This window comes from Pezoporus flaviventris, unplaced genomic scaffold (genome assembly GCF_033815535.1).
Source record: "Pezoporus flaviventris isolate CSIRO_AGI_PZ_B2104156 unplaced genomic scaffold, CSIRO_AGI_Pfla_v1 ptg000020l, whole genome shotgun sequence".
Lineage (NCBI taxonomy): Eukaryota > Metazoa > Chordata > Aves > Psittaciformes > Psittacidae > Pezoporus > Pezoporus flaviventris.
Genome location: NW_026892568.1, coordinates 2,810,807 through 2,828,655, shown reverse-complemented (window position 1 = coordinate 2,828,655; position 17,849 = coordinate 2,810,807). Strand labels below are relative to the sequence as shown.

The 17,849-nt window shown below is 39.8% G+C and overlaps 1 protein-coding gene across 12 annotated transcripts; it reads left to right on the top strand.

The window, feature by feature from the left end:
- Positions 1-381: 381 nt before the first annotated feature.
- Positions 382-17,215, top strand: ZNF207 (zinc finger protein 207). 12 transcript variants are annotated; one of them, XR_009743718.1, is made up of 14 exons: positions 382-570; positions 2,074-2,200; positions 2,649-2,787; positions 3,386-3,556; positions 3,873-3,948; positions 4,440-4,487; positions 6,541-6,641; positions 7,709-7,869; positions 8,686-8,778; positions 9,948-10,190; positions 10,888-11,050; positions 11,229-11,412; positions 11,634-11,713; positions 15,801-17,215. XR_009743718.1 is itself a non-coding variant. In XM_061455324.1 (13 exons), exons 1-12 carry the CDS (start codon positions 530-532, stop codon positions 11,387-11,389), a joined length of 1,524 nt encoding a protein of 507 aa, XP_061311308.1. In that variant the 5' UTR covers positions 382-529; the 3' UTR covers positions 11,390-11,412; positions 11,634-11,978. The 12 variants fall into 12 exon arrangements, 11 of the variants coding, with proteins under 11 accessions (XP_061311308.1, XP_061311311.1, XP_061311309.1 ...); XM_061455324.1 differs by lacking the exon at positions 15,801-17,215 and having other exon boundaries at positions 11,634-11,978; XM_061455327.1 differs by lacking the exon at positions 15,801-17,215 and having other exon boundaries at positions 3,389-3,556; positions 6,541-6,611; positions 11,229-11,978.
- Positions 17,216-17,849: the final 634 nt, after the last annotated feature.

Sequence of the window (17,849 nt, the reverse complement as noted above, 5' to 3'; positions counted from 1 at the left end):
ACGCATCCTAACGGGATGTACCTGCGCTGGGGTACCAGCCCCCGGCCAGGCAGCGGGCGCTCCGCGTCAGTTCTAGGGGTTCTCGAGGAGCAGGACTCCCTCGCACCCCTAGGCTTCCCTACCAAGAGCCAGCTATGTGGGCACACGTAAGCGCCACCAAAACACCGTGTAACCCGGCCACGTTAGGAGGCAGCGGCTCCTAGCCCGCCTGATTCCGCAGGGAAAAGGCAGTTTCTCCTCCACATTAACCACAACCCCCTCAGCGCCACCCCTGCGATAAAATGGCGGCGGGCGCCACCGCGAGACGCCATGGGGCGACCCGAGAGGAGGAGGGAGCGCGTTAGCGGGCAGCCCGCCTTCAGCGCGGCGGTGCAGGCTGGGAGCTCGGGGGCGGTAGCGCCAGGAGGGAGCGTGGCGGCCATTTTGTGCCTGCCTCGCTCGTTTCTGTGAGGGGTTGTTGCGGGCGTTGCGGCTCCGGAGGGAAAAGTTCGGCTGTTTTCTTTCCGTGTAGGTGAGGGGCGCTGCCGCCATGGGCCGTAAGAAGAAGAAGCAGTTAAAGCCTTGGTGCTGGTATCCTTCGCTGTGGGACGAGGCGGGTGTGGGGAGCGGAGCGGGGTGGGGGAACGGCCTGGCCCGGTCGGGTCTCTGTGCCGACTTTTCCCGTTCTTCCCCCGGCTCCTTACTGTCGGATTAGAGCGCTTGCTTTCTCGCTACCCCTGTACGGTTTGATTCTGTGCTTGGTCTTGGTTCATTTCCGAGCTCTTCAGCGCGGGGATGGAGCTTGGCCCTTGTCCTTCCCCTGCTCCCCACCCCGCGGCCTAGTCCGCCCGCTCCCGCCTCCGTTGCTTGAGGCCTCGGCCCCGGCCTCATGTCCGACCTATGAAGCCAGGGCAGGCCGCAGCCGCCCGGGCCTCTGACCTTGGCTCTCCTGTGGCCAGGTCTCTCGGGGTTGCTGGGGTCGGGGGGGAAATGGAGAACCGTCTTTTTTCACTGTGGGAAGGATCTTAACGGAAGAAAACTGCCTCTCGTAAACACCCGAAGTGGGGCGGATGTGGTTGTAAGAGACTTGTAAAAACTCCTTTTTTGGGGGGTGGAGGGGTTTTATATTTGTAATTGTTGCATCAGAGTCATGTATAATTTCTCGGTATCTAGAAATACTGGTGTATTTTCATTCGATCGCTCCTTTGCAATCTCCTTTTTGTTGTGGGGGCTGGGGTGGTGGTGGTGCTTCTGCCCAGTCTAAAATTCTTTAATAAAGGAATTTCTAAGCTTTGAGATCTTTTACCAGTTTATGTTGGAAGGCATTTCTGTTTCCATTTTAGATATTAACATATTTAAGGTTTTGGTGGAGGTGATGAACATGTTGTGTAAACGAGGAGCAGCCAGTAAATAACAAATGTGTATTTGTCTTGTGTAGTAAGATACGTGTGAAGTGTTTGCTGAAATATTAATGCTGACCTGCAGAAATTGCATTTTGACTCTTCTGTCGCATAGGTGTCCACATAGTCCTTTGCTTAAAATATTTCTGTTTAAAACCAGAATTCTTTAATGTCTGCAGCGAATTATGCAGCATCACAAGAACTGATAGTCGGATAGCTGGAGAAGGAAGGGAATTTTACTGAAAACCTTTGTTCTCTTTTACAACCATTGGCTATTGATGCTTGTTATTAAATAGGCATTTCTAAGTATTTAGTGTCCCTTTTGTAGATTTCAAGTCTATTTCTCCTTTAGTGCTTCAGCAATTTTATTTTAATCTATAGGTATGTAGAGAAGGAATGAGTCCACTTAGAAATAGCTCGGACTTGAAAAGCATGTTGTCAAATAGATTATGGAATCAAATGATGATTCTGATTACGTGCACAGGTCTTACCAGTTTTGCACCAATCTGAAGAGGGAAATATTCAACGGTATGTCTGGTTACAGACATCCATGAAATATTTGTCATGCTTTGAATTCTCAGAGATGCTTCCTGGGGTGGAGTTTATTTTTTTTAATTTAATCTTAGTGATGCTAATTAGTGTTAGATAGAGGGTCACTTTCAGGATTAAATGTTTCCTTAACAGTCTTCAATAGGTATTGTAACAGGGATTTTGATGATGAAAAAATTCTTATACAGCATCAAAAAGCAAAGCACTTTAAATGCCATATATGTCATAAGAAACTGTATACAGGACCTGGATTAGCTATCCACTGCATGCAGGTAAGAAGTTTTAGACTTACATGAGCTTTTCTTAACAGTATCTAGAATTGGAATTAAGAGTGGACTTATAAAGGTGGGGGTTTGGAGCTTCCAGTCTTAGAAATTGATGAGAAAAAGACAGCAATGGTGTGTCTCCAGAGCAGGAGTCCTGCTGTGTCAGCAGTCATGAAGTGTGCAGTAGAGGTTTCTGCTGTCATTTTGGGGGTGTAGGAGTGAAGGAATTGTATTGGTGACAAGTTTATATAAACTAGTTCAGAAGACAAGTTTATATAAACTAGTTCTAGAAACTAATAATTAACAGTGATGAGGAAGTACATGCTAATAACATGGTTGGCCAGAGGGAGCCTTCCCATGAAGGATCTTCCTGTTTGTCTTGAAGCTGGCTGATGAGCATGTGCAATTTATTTGAATAGTGGTCAGGAGGACATTTTTTTCTTTGTTTCTTTAGGTACATAAGGAAACAATAGATGCTGTTCCAAATGCGATTCCTGGAAGAACAGACATTGAACTGGAAATCTATGGTATGGAGGGCATTCCAGAAAAAGATATGGAGGAACGGAGGAGGTTACTTGAACAAAAAACTCAGGGTAATGTACAGTCTAGCTAGCTACCTCGTATTTCCTAGTCTGTTTCTTACTGATACTAAGCTTAGCTGTGTTACACAGGTCTCACCTCTCAGAAGAGTAAGGGTTGGATTTAGTGCATTCTCTGACACATTTGCCAGTCATATAGAAAGTTGAGAGATGTTTTTCCTTTCCTGTTCAGAAGTAGCTGCATTTGCCTTTGCAGCTCTGACAATTACCTAATGAATATGGAGGTGGTGATTTTGTTTTTGAAGGGCAGGGTGCTACAAGCCTGATGATGCTGAAATACTTATACTTATTTGCTGTTTAAGTGTACCTTTCTTTGAACTGCTTTGGTTTATTCTGGACAGCATGAATGAAGGTCCCCAGGTATGTTGAGGGTCATTATGGTGTGAGTCATTTCCCTTCCCTTTATTGTTTGAACATATAGGTAGGCTTACATAATTTTTCTTCTTTGTAATTCAGTGGATTTTTGAACATGCTCATAAGATTTGAATTTTACTGTTTTGTTCCAACTAGAATAACCCAGAGAAAATGAATTTCATAGAATATAATTTGCCTTCAGTTTGACCATTATTTGACTGTCATTTGTATTCTTCAGCAGAGAGCCAGAAAAAGAAACAACAGGATGACTCTGATGAATATGAAGATGATGAATCTGCAGCTTCAACTTCATTTCAACCCCAGCAAGTTCAGCCCCAGCAGGGATACATTCCCCCAATGGCACAACCAGGTTTGCCTCCTGTGCCAGGTGCACCAGGGATGCCTCCAGGTGAGATGTCTTAGCTAATCACTGAAAAGCTGAGTAGAAACACTTGCTGCTTGTGTGCTGGAAGGATAATCTGCCCATTTTAACACATGTTCTTTGGAGACTGCTAAGAAAACTCTTGCAGGACTGAGAAAAAGGAATCTAAATCAGATTTGCAGATAATATTTTATATTGCATTGTTTGTAAGCAATGCTATTCCAGGAAACTCCCAGTCTTGTAGAGCTTCCTATAAAGCATTTATCCCATCTAAGTTTCTTAAGTGATATTTGTTACTGACTGGGTATTGCTGGAGTTGTTCAAAATGTGTTTTTCTTTTTAGGTATACCACCATTAATGGCAGGTGTTCCACCTATGATGCCTGGAATGCCTCCAGTTATGCCTGGAATGCCACCTGGGTGAGTAGCAAGAAAGACTTAATATTACAATTACATGTTCAAACTGTGCTTTTTAAACTGAGAAAAAAAAAAAGATAATTAGAGAAATGCACGTAGGAATCTCTGTGCACTGTAACCTTAAGATAACCAAAGAAGTGGATGGCTGTAAACCAACATTAAAAATATGGCCAAACTCTGAGTTTGTGTGTAAAGTATGTTGCCTTTCTCCTAACTTTATTGGGTGGTAGTATAATCATGTATGGTCTTGGTGTGTTGGTTTAGAGCCTTCTGTGAAACACTGTTCTTTTGTGTGTTGCACGTATGTTGTAAATCTGGTTGCCAGTCATCAACCTAACAGGATAAGGATACTGGATGGTTTATATTTTTCTTGTATTTTGGGCAAAAGTAAGATGTTGTGGTTTTTATGCTTGTTTGGGGTTGACACCATCCCCTGTCACAATGTGTTTGGAAAATCACAGTTAGATTTTTGATTTTGTCATAAATTTTCGCAGATTACATCAACAGAGAAAATACATGCAGTCATTTTGTGGTGGAAACATGTAAGCATCTCATTAATGTAATTCTAGGTACATTCGTTATGCCATTTTATGTCATGTTTTTGATAAGCTTGAAATTGTCTTACTGAAAACCTCTGAATATTGCCTAAGAATTGGGGGAAAATGGTTGGGTTTTGCTGTTATGTACTATGTGAAGTTTTTATGCTCTATCTAAATGAATACTGCAAATCTCTGAGAAACATATTCTACAAAATATTAGCAGAATACACTCTTAAGGGCTTTCAACCTCTCTTGAGTTCCATGTGCTTAATCCTTTATGCTGTAGGGCATACTGCAGGAACTTTGTTTCTAAGTTTGAAAGCTGACTGAGATGAAAGGTTATTCTCTCCTGAGACATAAATGTTGTTTTAAGAGTCATTGAATTAAAATACCATGACGTAGTTGACCATCATGTGAATGCTTATCATGACTGTAGCTTTTCTGCGTAGAAACAACAGAATCATCTCAGTCTTGCTGGTGCCTTGGCCTCCTTAATCCCTTCATTAACATTCAGGTGAATGTAATGTCATCTAGGAAAAGACACACATTAACTTGCCAAAAATTCTGTGACACTCGAGTTCTAGCACTACTGCAGATTCTCAGTGCTCTTTCTGGTGGCAGCAGGCAGTGAGCATCCATTGCTTTTGCGGGAATCTAGCAGTAGTCAAAGTGGGTGGCAAGACTGACTACTTTCTCCAGCCATTGACCTAATAAAGCGGTGATGGTGCTGTGTTACCAATCATTACTGCTTTTTTTTGCATTGGGGGTTCCTTTGTAGCGGTGGCAGATGAGACTAAAAGTAGAGCCTGGGCACCAGTTTGCTTTGCAGAATTAATGCTCACCTGTTACGGCAATCTTTTCAATTTTGAAACAGCAGTGGTGAAGGTGGCTTGACTTCATCAGACAAACTGCTTCTCAGCGGGATTTTGGTCCGCACTTGGCTGCTTCTATTGCTAATTTAAGCATTACTTTATTTCTTTCCCTAATCCAGCGTCTAGTGTCTTGGGAATTTTCATCAAACTTAAGCTACACGTTGTGTATTTCTTGTAGAGGAATTGTACATAATCATCTATAACTTGCCAGTTTAAAAGCGTAGTGTTTTAGACACAGTTTTAGACACTGTCGCAGCCCTGTGCAGAAGAAATTAGCTTATAGTAAGGGTTGTATGTATGGGGAACATCTATTAATTTATAGTGTGGCTTAGTACATAAGATAAAAGGAGTCTTCTGGATGCTACCTTTGTTAGGAAATACAGACCAGTTTTTTTTCCTCCAGGTATCAGTAAAAACCCCCAGACCTAAAAACCAAAATTGGAGGTGGGGGGTGTGTCCTGGGTTCAGCAGTAGCAGTCATGTTTTTCCTTTGTGGTAGAGGCAGGAAAAACCCCAAAACCGAAGGAAAACTCAAACCTGTTTTTAATATGAAAGAAAAATATGCCATAATAAGGACTTGTTAAACAAGTCCACTTTTCTGTCATTAGTATAGGGAATATTTACTGTAATTGAAACTCAGACTTTCTTACGCTGTGCTCTCTGCTCTCCTTTTATCAGTATTTTGTGTATAGTTTTACACATTTGGGTTGTCTGCTGTTCACTAGAGGAATGAGAATATGTTTACATAGAATGAGGGTGCTATATCCACAAATAGACTTGCAGTGTCAGGAGGGAGCAATAGCAGATGTACAGCGATTTTAATGTGGTTGGAGTTAGCTGCTCTTTCAGTGTTTCTGAGTGTACTGAGATCAGGTTCTTGGAACACTGATAAAACCAATAGTCTGAAACGGATGTCAAGAGGGACATATTCTGGAAATAGAATACTAAAAGCTTGAGAAATGAAGTTGCAGTAAGTTCAGGTGCTTGGGAGATTTTCAGTATTTATGGTCATTCTTGAAGAAAAACATTTTAACTGTGGAATGAGCTGGTTTTGAATCTCTTCTGTTGAGAGGTTCTTGAAATGATTTATCTACCATAAATTTTCTATCTAATACAGGTATATGCCAGTTTTCTTAACAGTTTATCATTAGTGTTCATACCAGTGCTTATTTTCTGTTCAATAGGATGATGCCGATGGGTGGAATGATGCCTCCTGGGCCAGGAATACCACCTCTTATGCCTGGTATGCCACCAGGTAGGTCGGGGCTGTCAAACTCGTACTATGGTGAGAGCTAAATTGTATTTCTTTCTTTTCACTGAGATTTAGGATTTATATAAAGAATATACAGACTTACGCTATTACCTTGGTGTGAATTGATTGCCACAGAAGCCACTCTTGTGCACAGATGAAGGGCTTGGTTTATAGGTTTTGATTAAAAAATTGTGTTTATTGCCACTGTGAAGATAAAAAGCAGAATATATTTTTCTTACTGCACTTTCTTGTGGCTTTTGTGTTGCCTGCTCTCCATCCTTTTAATATGGCTGCAGCTGGAAAATTGTAATGATTGAAAATGTTGTGGGAAATGAGAAATAATGTTGGTAATACACTCAAGTCCTGAACCTCCTGTGTGAAGGAACTAACTGGAATTTGGCCTTTTGCCATAGCTAGAAGAGATGTTAGTTGAGCTTGTATAGCTCTTAAGCAGCCTTAAGTTCTCAGTGTTCCTTCCACCTGACCAGCAGCTATGCTGTGGTGGCTTGAGATTTGCCGATTCACCTGTATTTCTCACTAGTTACAGCCTAGTAATCCCGCACAGTAACGTGATGGAAATGATGTGAGCTGTTAATTTACAATCTTTGAACCTCTCGTAGGGCTCTGTGCATACAAAGTGCATGTATTGTGATCGTAGTTATCTACAAAAGTAGCCTTGTGTCACTGTTGCACTGTGACTCAACAGCAAAGCTGATGTGTGTTTCAATGATGGTTGTGATACTGTTCATAATGGCTGCATCTGCTGCATTTTGTGGCAGTCTTATCCCTGCACTTGGCAGCATAGGCATGGTATGTTGTCAGCAGCAACTGCATTAATTGCATTGATTTAACCTTCTTTGCGTAAACATCACTGAAGCTCTAGTTGAAAACAAAACTTCGGTATTGTCTGAAGTGTTTGAGGTTACTGCCTATGAATGGATGTCAGTAGGTGACTGCTGGCATTACCCTTTGTCATGTTTTATTTTGCTGTTGCCTTAAAAATACATTTTCTTTGGGTAGACTTTGTTCTAAAAAGTACTGTGAAAAGAATTCTCTAAATCTCCTTCAGCCTGATGTTTCCAATTCTTTGTTGTTTGTAGGTATGCCACCGCCTGTTGGTCCTCGTCCTGGGATGCCTCCAATGACACAAGCGCAGCCTGTTACAGCACCAGGAATACTTAACAGGCCTCCAGCTCCTGCTGCATCTGCACCTGCTCCCCAGCCTCCAGTTACTAAACCACTCTTCCCAAGTGCAGGGCAGGTAAGGTACCTCACAGCCTGGAATCTGTTGTTATAGTCTTCAAATTGCCACTGTGTCAACAGTGTCTCTCCTTTATTATTTAGGAGGCCCAAGAAATGACTGGTTAAGTCTCTTGCTTGTCTTGATTCAAAGTTTAATTCAGTGTAGTGCTTGAATAAATTTTAAAAGATTCTTTTGTTTGTCTTACAACAGCCATGAAACCAAACAGAAGTTCTGTAAGCACGTGGGGAAGAAAGGAGTAGGCAAAACACTTCTTTCTTTAATCCCTTTAGTTTGTCATTTATAAGGGTGTTTTGGGTGGGCAAAGGGTTGTGTTAGTCAGCTACTGGAACCTGGTTACATAGAACTTTACCTAAAATTTCCCAAGTATAAATCTTGACATGACTTGTTCTCTCCTGTTCTTTTCATAATGGGCTGTCTACCCATAGATGGACTAATATATTTTGTAGCTTTGTTAAATTGATTAAACATTGCCTGAATTAGGAGTTTTTTTACTTTAAAAGGTTTAGGAGTAAGTTAGGGTAGCAAAAATTCATTTAAATGTTTTGGGGAGGGAAGTGGGGAGTAGCTTGTGACCTCTACGCTTTGATTGCACTTGTTGTGTATAAGTCCTGAAGTTTTTACTTGCTTTCAAGTGTGTTGCAGAAGCCTTCATAGTGTGCTGTTTGCGTTTTGGACTTCTGCAGGGAAAATACTTATTTGCAAACCCACAATCCTTTTGTAAGAAAAGACTTAGCATAAGATATCCTTTCATCTGGATACTTTCCACCCATTTGTTTGGAGACTTTTCACTATTTCCTTTCTTTTATGCTACAGATGGGGACACCTGTCACAAGCTCAAGTGCAGCTTCCTCCAATTCAGAAAGTCTGTCAGCATCTTCTAACGCTCTGTTTCCTAGCACAGCACAAGTACGCAGGAAGTCACAGTTAAAAACAAATTGCTTTGCAACTTAACCCTTTGGACCGTTCTGTAAAATCTAAAATTGACTAAACATCTTCAGATAATCTCTTGGTATATTCCTGATTATGTTTAGCTGGTAAAACTGCAGAGTCCTGGATTGAGAGTTACATCTTAATAAGCAATGTCAAAGTGCCCAATTTTTCTTAGAATGAAAGAATGAAATGTTACATCCTGGTTCTAAAGGGTTAAAAAAGCATGAAAGCAGTTAAATGCATTTTAGTGGGCAGTGATTAGCTTGATGCATGGTGAAGGCTTTTTTAGTGTATGTTGTTTATGGTACATCATAATGTAGGGAATTCTGTAATTTGAGTTATGTGCATAAAGTTGACATACTTTGATTGGAAAGGTCAGCTAATTGTGACTGGAAACGAAAGCATTCTCTCATAACTAAAGCTTGCTTTGGAGATTGCTGTGTCTCCACAGAAAGCTTGGTAAAGCACACTTGTCTAAGTTTTATTGAGGAAAAAGTAGGAAAGGTGAAATGTTGGAATCTGTAGTGAACCTCATACCTGTCTTCAGCAGATCATTCATTCCCAAGTGAGATTAAAGATCTGTAGAGAGACGTAGTAAGTTTGTGACCATACTGCAGAGTTTTTATAGAGAGAACGCTTAAAAACCCTGACATAATAGAGCTTTCTTAAATATTTAATTCGAACATTTCTTAAATACCTAATTTTAATGAATACTAACACTTTGAGCTGTACTGTACACTAATGGTTGCTCAAGTATGCTCATTTAGTGAGAGAACAATGAATTTATCCTTAGAGCCTCTTAATAGAACAGTGATTCAGGAAAGATTTAGACATTTACAGAAATTGGTATTTGAGGTAAAAAATTTGATAGTGGGGGGGGTCTTTTTGTTATTGTTTCTTTTTTTCTAGTTGTGGGTTTTGACCTGCAAGTCTTAGACTTTCCAGTGTGTATTTATGTATATGTGTATATACTGGGTTTTATTTTGTCATGTTTTCAGTTGCACTAGTATGCAATCAAGCTGAACTTTACTTTTGTCGAACTTGTTATAATTACATATCTCACTGGAAGTTTTCAGAGGTCTAACAGACATCGCTTCAGTTCTTTTGTGCTTTGAGAAATAAATACTGATCTCTCTGTTTCACAGGCTGCAGCAGCTGTTCCAGGTCCAGTTGGTACTGATTTCAAACCTTTGAATTCTACACCTGCAACAACAACAGAACCCCCAAAACCTACATTCCCTGCTTACACACAGTCTACAGCCTCAACCACTAGCACGACAAACAGTACTGCAGCTAAACCAGCTACATCGATAACAAGTAAGCCTGCTACCCTCACAACCACCAGTGCAACCAGTAAGTTGATCCATCCAGATGAGGATATATCACTGGTAAGTTAAAATGTTTTCATTGTCTTACTGGAACATGCTATTTATGCCGATATGGCTGGTTAATACGTTTTCTTCTGTAGTCTGTGTTATATGTATTTTATTAATGGTGAGAGTACAAGCTGTGCGGAATTAATGTCATAGAACCATGTGCTGAGAAAACGTCTTCAGCTGCAGGGTGCTCACTGGCATATTGCAGTGATCTTGCTGTAGATCTAGACAAGAAATTACTCAACCCATAATATAGTACCGACTTTTTCCTCTTGTGACTTAAGTGTGAAGTTAAATAGATACAGGTAATGAGTGTAGGACAGAAGACTTAATAGTTGAGGTGGTTCGGTGCTATTACAGCAGTTAGAAATATGGAATTTATGGATTAAACAAATGAACCTTAGTTTCTGTTTATATATCTTTAGATTTGTTTGGCTTTTTTGTCTCAGCTTGTAGGGAAAAGGCTTTCTTCAGCTGAGGAAGGAAGAGAACTTGTGTGCGAAATGCTAGATTGGCTGGTAATAATACAGTAACTTGGAAGGAAGGGAGAAAAATCCAGATGTTACTGTGTAGTGTTCTAGTAGCAGTCTTTGAACTCCTAGTTGAAATAGTTTACTGCTGGTAATCTACTTTGTTACACTTTTATTTACTTTGCTTTTGGGGAGTTTTAGGCTTGCAGTCTGTTACAGTTGTCTGTTCCTGGTTTTAGGAAGAGAGAAGGGCGCAGTTGCCCAAGTATCAGCGCAATCTTCCTCGACCGGGACAGGCTTCTTTGGGTAATCCCCAAGTTGGACCAATTGGAGGTATGATGCCACCACAGCCAGGAATTCCTCCACAACAACAAGGAATGAGACCTCCCATGCCACCTCATGGTAATCATAAGTTTCCCAGCTTTGTTTTCTTGTAAAGATTTGTCTATGCTAGAAACTCTTCTAAAACTTACGGTGACATCTGCTGTCAGGGGGAGGTGGGTGAAGCTTTTCACAAAATGCAGCTTCTGCCCCTTATTTAATTAAAATCTTCTTTGCATCTTAAATGTTCTGTCTGTAGGTCAGTATGGTGCTCATCATCAGGGCATGCCAGGATATCTTCCTGGAGCGATGCCTCCATATGGTCAGGGACCTCCGATGGTGCCCCCTTACCAGAGTGGACCTCCTCGACCTCCAATGGGAATGAGACCTCCTGTAATGTCGCAGGGTGGCCGCTACTGATGCTACTACACACGCTCTAATAGGTTTGGAGATTAAACCTTTTCTCATCTTGTGCTGTTAATATAGCCGAGCTTCCGTCAATTAAGGCTTCATTGTGACTTTAAAAAATAAGTATCTTCCCACATGCAAGGAGCTATTGGACATTCTTATTTTACATGGGAAAAAAATTATTTGGAATAATAACAGGAACTTTTCCTGATGTTGCAATTTATACTGTATGGCTTCTTTTTCATGTTTCATCTAGGTTTTTAGAAGTGAAGTATAGTAAATATGGTTCGTTAAATTGTGAAGGCGCTGGAATTACATGAACATACCACCTTAAAGGCAAGTTCTGTAACATTATGTTGCTATTTGTGAAATGATGCCTTCACAGCACTTCAAGTGCTGTTGGACTTCATGTCCCCAACATAGTTTGGTGAGGGCTGTAACTGTTCCCAACTACTTGTACATTTAAGTCTGAACTTGTAACAATATTTAATGTATTTAGAGTTCCTCCTGTTTCAGGGTTTAAGTAAACTGACCCACTAAGGTCGTGTGACTTTTCTGTATTGTTACAAACTTCATTGTAATAAAAGAAGAGAAAAATTTATATGCCTTTTTATTCATGACCAGCTGTGGACAACTGCCTGAAAGGTTTGTACAGATGCATGCCATGGTAGCTGTTGGTGTAGTGAACGCAGTTATTGGTGCTGTTTTAGTAAAATCTGAATTCCTTGTTCTAAAATTAAGTCACTCCTTAGCTGCACTTCTTAGTAGACAAAGACCTGTACACTTATTAACTGACTCCTCAAAAATGAGGCTGCAGGAGGCACATCTTAAGTCTTGGTTGTAACTTCTCTTAATGCATATGGTTGTTCATTTGTGCTTTCTTGTCCTTAATAAATTCTAAATGATTTCTAGTCCTGGCACTTACTTGTAGGATGTAGAAGTGATTGCTCTAAGATGCATCCTCGTGCCAGGTGTGTCTTGTTAGTTCACTCTTCAGCTGACTCTTTTTAATGTGCAAACAGAAATGAGTTTCAGGAGCCTTTTAGATGAAGGTTTCTAGAAGCTTAGGTGCATGTCGCATGGGTGAGTGACTTCCAATTTCTGTATTGAAGTTGACCTGCAAAAGAGAAAGAGTAGCTTGACATTCCCAGTGTATAAAAGACAGAGGGACAAGAGTAATGTGTTATATGGTATATTTTTACTTCATATGTTCAGAATTTCAGCTCTCAACAGTCTGAAAGATAAACCATCAGTTGCATACTGTGATCAGATGATGCCCGAGTTTCTTGAGCCATTTAATAGAAGTGTCAGACCTTTTAATCAGTACTAAGGACAGTTACTGGAGAGGTCTTCCCCTCTGTAAGAGTAGAGTGATAAGTTACTGTCATGGTTGTAATTCTCTGAATGTGTAACATCATTATGTTAGTATGTTGTATTTCTGATGAGAATGAAAATATAGAGCCAGACTTTTTGGAGGGAAAGCAAGAGGCTCCCTGGTCTCTTCACAGCAGGCGGCAAAAAAGGAGTGGTGAATTTTTCATTTGCAGGTCAACTTTAAATACATGTTCCAGCCTCAAGCCTTATCTGTACACTTTAATTTATGGGGATATCTCTTCTAGGGTAGGTTAGGAAGATTATCAGTTTTTTTGTGTCAGTTAATGTTTCATGGATGCTTTGTAGATGGAGTTTTTACTTAATTATAATACAGAGCATTATGGCTCTTTTTCTTGCAAGTCTTGGGGGGTTTTAGCTGCACTGAAGTACCTCATGTGTCTTAAATCTGTACTGTCCCTTAATAATCCAGAAATACAGTGCAGCTAAAATGGTACATTATAATAGTACATCTCGGTTTCAAATCTGGGGTCATGGAATGGCTCATGATAGCACTAGAGCGTTTACTACAGTCCCATTGCAGCTGAATAGCCTTAGTTTAATTATTAAGAATTCTGAAGTGCTCTTTCTGAAGTGTTTAGCAGTTTTAAGACCATAACTCCAAGCCTCTATTGAGAAGCAGTTCTCTCTGATCACTGGTGTCTGCTGATCACCTGTCAGATGTGCAGCATTTGTCTTGCGAATATGCTGAGTGAGCCTTGATGTCAGATCTTTCATTAGCTTTTCGTCTTGCTTTATACAGAAGTCTAACAGATAAACCTGTTTTGCTTAAGCAGTGCTTTTATACTCTAGTTTTCTTCTACTTTTCTAATAAGGACAGTTACAAAACACTGGAGAGATTTTTACAATGTCTTGCATTCATCCTTTTTGTAACAGTACACATTAAATTAATAGATTATAAATTGATCTGAACTTCTGCTTTTAAACCTGTGGAACTTGATTTTTCTGAAGATCGCATTGCTGCTGTAAGGCTGTTTTCTCCTCCTGCCCCTAGTAAAGTAAATACCTTCTCTTGGTGTCTTTCCTTAACTTTCTGTATGTTGTTTTCAGACCCCTACTTTTCCTGGGATAAATACTTTAAAACCTTACTGCATGTACTGTTAACTCAGCATATTCTGCAAGTTGTATTAAGAATTCCTGTCTTTTAAATAGTGAATGTCTTATTGTTCCAATAATAGCACCATTTTGTGGCCAGTAATACTACATAGACTTAGAGCTTGGATACGTTTTAAGATTGAACTTTCCTTTGTAGTAATGTTATGATAATTCCTCAACCAAGTACTGCCACATATTATTTATATGGGACTCTAATAAATCTTTAACAAGCAGGTGGAGGATTTCTCCATGCTTTTTCGTGTGGATATGTACTTTCCTGCTCCTGTCATTCCTGTGCTGTAAGAGCTGTAATGTGGCTATCTTTAGTTACTCTTGTGTCTCTTTTTTGAGCTCTTCTGTAAGCAGGCAGGTATTTCAGTGCATATGTTGTCTGTTGGTGTCTGCCTTCATTTCTTTGGATACTGCTTCTTAATCTTCAGAGAGTTGGATTTATGGTGCATTTTCCCCAAAAGGGGAAAGCTAATTGGAATGTTGTAATTGCTTGCATAAAAACTAAGGCTTGATTTATAGTACAAAGTTTAATCAACATGATTGGGCCAGCAAAATCCCTGATGTAATGCAGCCATGCAAACAGGTTTTTTGCTTTAGTTAATCTCTCCATGGAAAGAAATTGCAGGAGTCTTTCTGATTACAGAAAAGCATCTGTCATATCTGGTGCAGGACCCTGTTGATACAATTCATAGGGAAAACGTCTATTTTTCAGTTGTTGCCAAAATTTGCCATGGCAGATATTACATTAGAGTTAAAACTTGCAAGTGGGCTTTGATCGAGCCTTAAATTGGAATGTAATGCAAACATTGACTACAAAAAAACAGGCTGGAAGGAAATGTTCAGGTGGGAAAATATTTAGCAAAATACTTTGAGTTTATGGCATCCAGGACTTGTTTAAAAGCTTCTAAATTATTTTAAGCATGGTCTTTCAATATCATTATGAGAAGTTGATCTCGCATCTGAGTTTTAGAGCAAAAGGGGTGATACTGGCATGAAGGAATCTTGGGAAAGCCCAGGCTTCAGAAGTCTTGATAAGACTGTCCTGTGCTTCCTGTGGAATATCTTCCTGCCTTTGGCAAAGTTTGCTTTAAACAAAATCTGTAAGATTTAGCTGGCTGGTATAGACTAAAAAGGACTTCTTATTCTTCTACAGAGGAGATTTTTAGGTGCTGATAATAAATTTGAGGCTGGGATATATGTTATAATTTCAGTGGATAATTACTCCTCGCTCTGTGCATGCATGAGAGAATATACACAAGCTTCTAGAAACATTTAGCTGCATCTGCCCTCTGTGGTTTCTTCAATTATTTTAGCATACGGAGCTCTTGAACAGTACTTACATAGAACCATATAACTTATTTTCTTAAAACTTGGATAAAATTGAAAAGAATGTATAACCTGCAGTTACTTGATAGGAATCAAAGAATTCTGCAAACAAGGTTACTTCAGTTTTATAAAGAGCAAGAAGGGCATTATGACTCTTCAGTTAAATTGGGACTCTGATATACCAGTCCATGAGCTGGCGCTGCAATTTAAAGTGGTAATTAAAGACACTTAAATGTAATAGTAAATGTCTTAATAATTGTACTGGTCTAGCTTCTACATAAGTACTAAGGTGAGGGTGAACATTTCCAGTGGCTGGTGGGATCTTTAACTCTACTTTTTGTGGACTAGTACAGTAAATACTGTCAGTTACGGGAAAAGTGCCCCAAGACAACTGACTTCAGTTCCATTGATCAAGATACAAAGCAAACTAGTCCAATTCAGGTATAGCTACAGGCTGTAAATTGGGGCCTACCAAAATAGGTGCTATAGCAATCATTTTGTTAGCTTGATCACTGGAATTCTGTTGACTTTGAATGCATGTCTTTCACTTAATTGGGTCATGTTTTTTCTAAAATTTAAATTTTTCTTCTTCCTATAGCCCTGCCATAGGACAGGCTGAGGCAGAGTCTCAGTGTTGCCCTGTTCAGTCTGAGGCAAGTGGGATTTATTTTATTCATTCTGGGGGCTTTCACAGCTTTATGGCTGTTGGATATTTATGTCCCCAAACTTGCAGCAAGTTTGGTGAAGGCCCCTAAATTTATTTTAATTTAGGTTTTTTTATTCTCTTTTGGTAGATGGGCTCTATATTAATATTTATCTTTTTATTATCATTGTGTTTTTAAGAGTCTTAGGGGGAGGGAACATGTTTTAAGATGTTTGGGTACCTTTTCTCTTTCCGGAGCACGGTTCCTTCGCAGCTGCTCAGGTAGTCCTTCAGCCACACTGCCCCCTCCCCCTCTTCCCCTGCATTGCATTTGTGCGGTATTTGGTTTTGGGTTTGGTGATGTGACTTTGTGTAGTCTCTGAACTAGTGTCATGTAAATAGCAATTACTAATGTTTCCTCTTTTGAGGAGACGTATCTGTCAAAGTACTTAAAATACTTAGGTTTTAGCTAGTAAGTGACATTTATAGTCACAAAGTTGTGTAGTCTAAATTACAGAATACAGTTTCTCTGGAGGAGGTTTAATACTGCTGCATGTGCGAGCTGCACCAGAACAAATATTAATGTAGAGCCCTGTGAAGAAGTAAGAGATTCAAGCTGGTAAAGAAGAATAGAAAAATGAGAAACGGTGCAGATTTAGTTCATCAGTTGCAGGAAAAATCTCTTCCTTAGTCTCTCAAACACACAAAATGTCTCAACATTTTGTCTATTGCAACAATACAGAAAGTTGTGCTTTTTTGAAACCTTGTGAAATTTTATTGCATGTTCAAAATTTGCTTCCATATATGCTTATGTGAACTTCCTTCTTTCTCACAGTGACTAGCAAAACCTTTTACCCTTTGCTGAGAAAAATGAGCTTTAGTGTTGTTGCTCATTCATTCAGATGTATTAGCTTTGAATGCTTGAAGTTGCTTAAAGACAGCTTCAGAAGAGCAAGTTCTGTCCATAGAGGTCATGCAGCCTGTCAGCAGTGAAATAGGAAACTAACAAATTTGGGGTCTGGTTTTGTGACTTTGTATTTTTTTTTTTTACGTATTTTAAAAATGTGTAGTGTTTTTTGATGAGGATAGACTGCTAAGTAACAACCCCAGTGTGAATTTCCAGTAACTTTAATTAAAAGACAGAGTTGAGATTCACAGTTACAAGAGTGAACTTCACATTCCTGTTTGTGCTCTGCCCTTTGCATTTTTCCTGTAGAAGCCCCCCCAAATAGTCCAGTCTGACTGGAAAACTGGCATGTCCTCTGTTAATGGTTTCAAAATGATTACTGAGTGTGGTGTTGCTTTTCTAATTCTTGTTGTGGTGCTACCCTTGATCACAGTGAAGATGAGAACACCACGTGAAAATACACTACTGCAGCTAGTATTTGTTTCATGTATTTAGTCTGTGGGAGCATCTGGCTTAGTGCTTTTCTCCCTAGAATGTCTAATGAAACTAACAAAAAAAGCTGTATGGCTTGTACTTCTTGCTTTAACTATCTGAATCTCTTGGAAACTCAAACACAGGCAAATCTCAGATCTCTGATACTGAACTTTGTTACCAGTTTCCATTTAAGACTGGTGCAGCATTAGGTAGTTTTTATCTGGCTTCTCATAAATCAGCTTGCTGTCAAACACAGAAAGCTGAAATTCAGATGCATATTGTGTACAGTAGAGTACCCTACTTGGATCCACACTTGGGTTATATTTTATAAATTGACACCCTGGTGACAGCTAAAAGTTTCCAGTTCAGAGACAAGGATCTGTTTTTGTCGATGATATCTAGGTTTGATAAACTCATGGAAGAAGTGTCTCCAGATGCAGTTCCTGTTTTCACTGTGTTTAAGCTCTGTGTACTAATACTTAGGAGCAAATGACCCAATTATTTGTCTTTTGGCATGATTTGTGAGCAAAACAGCATTACTCCACACAACATTGCTGTGGATATTTTTTTCTTGAAGATGCTTATAGAAAATTCCAAGACAAATTTCATGCTCCCTACTTAGG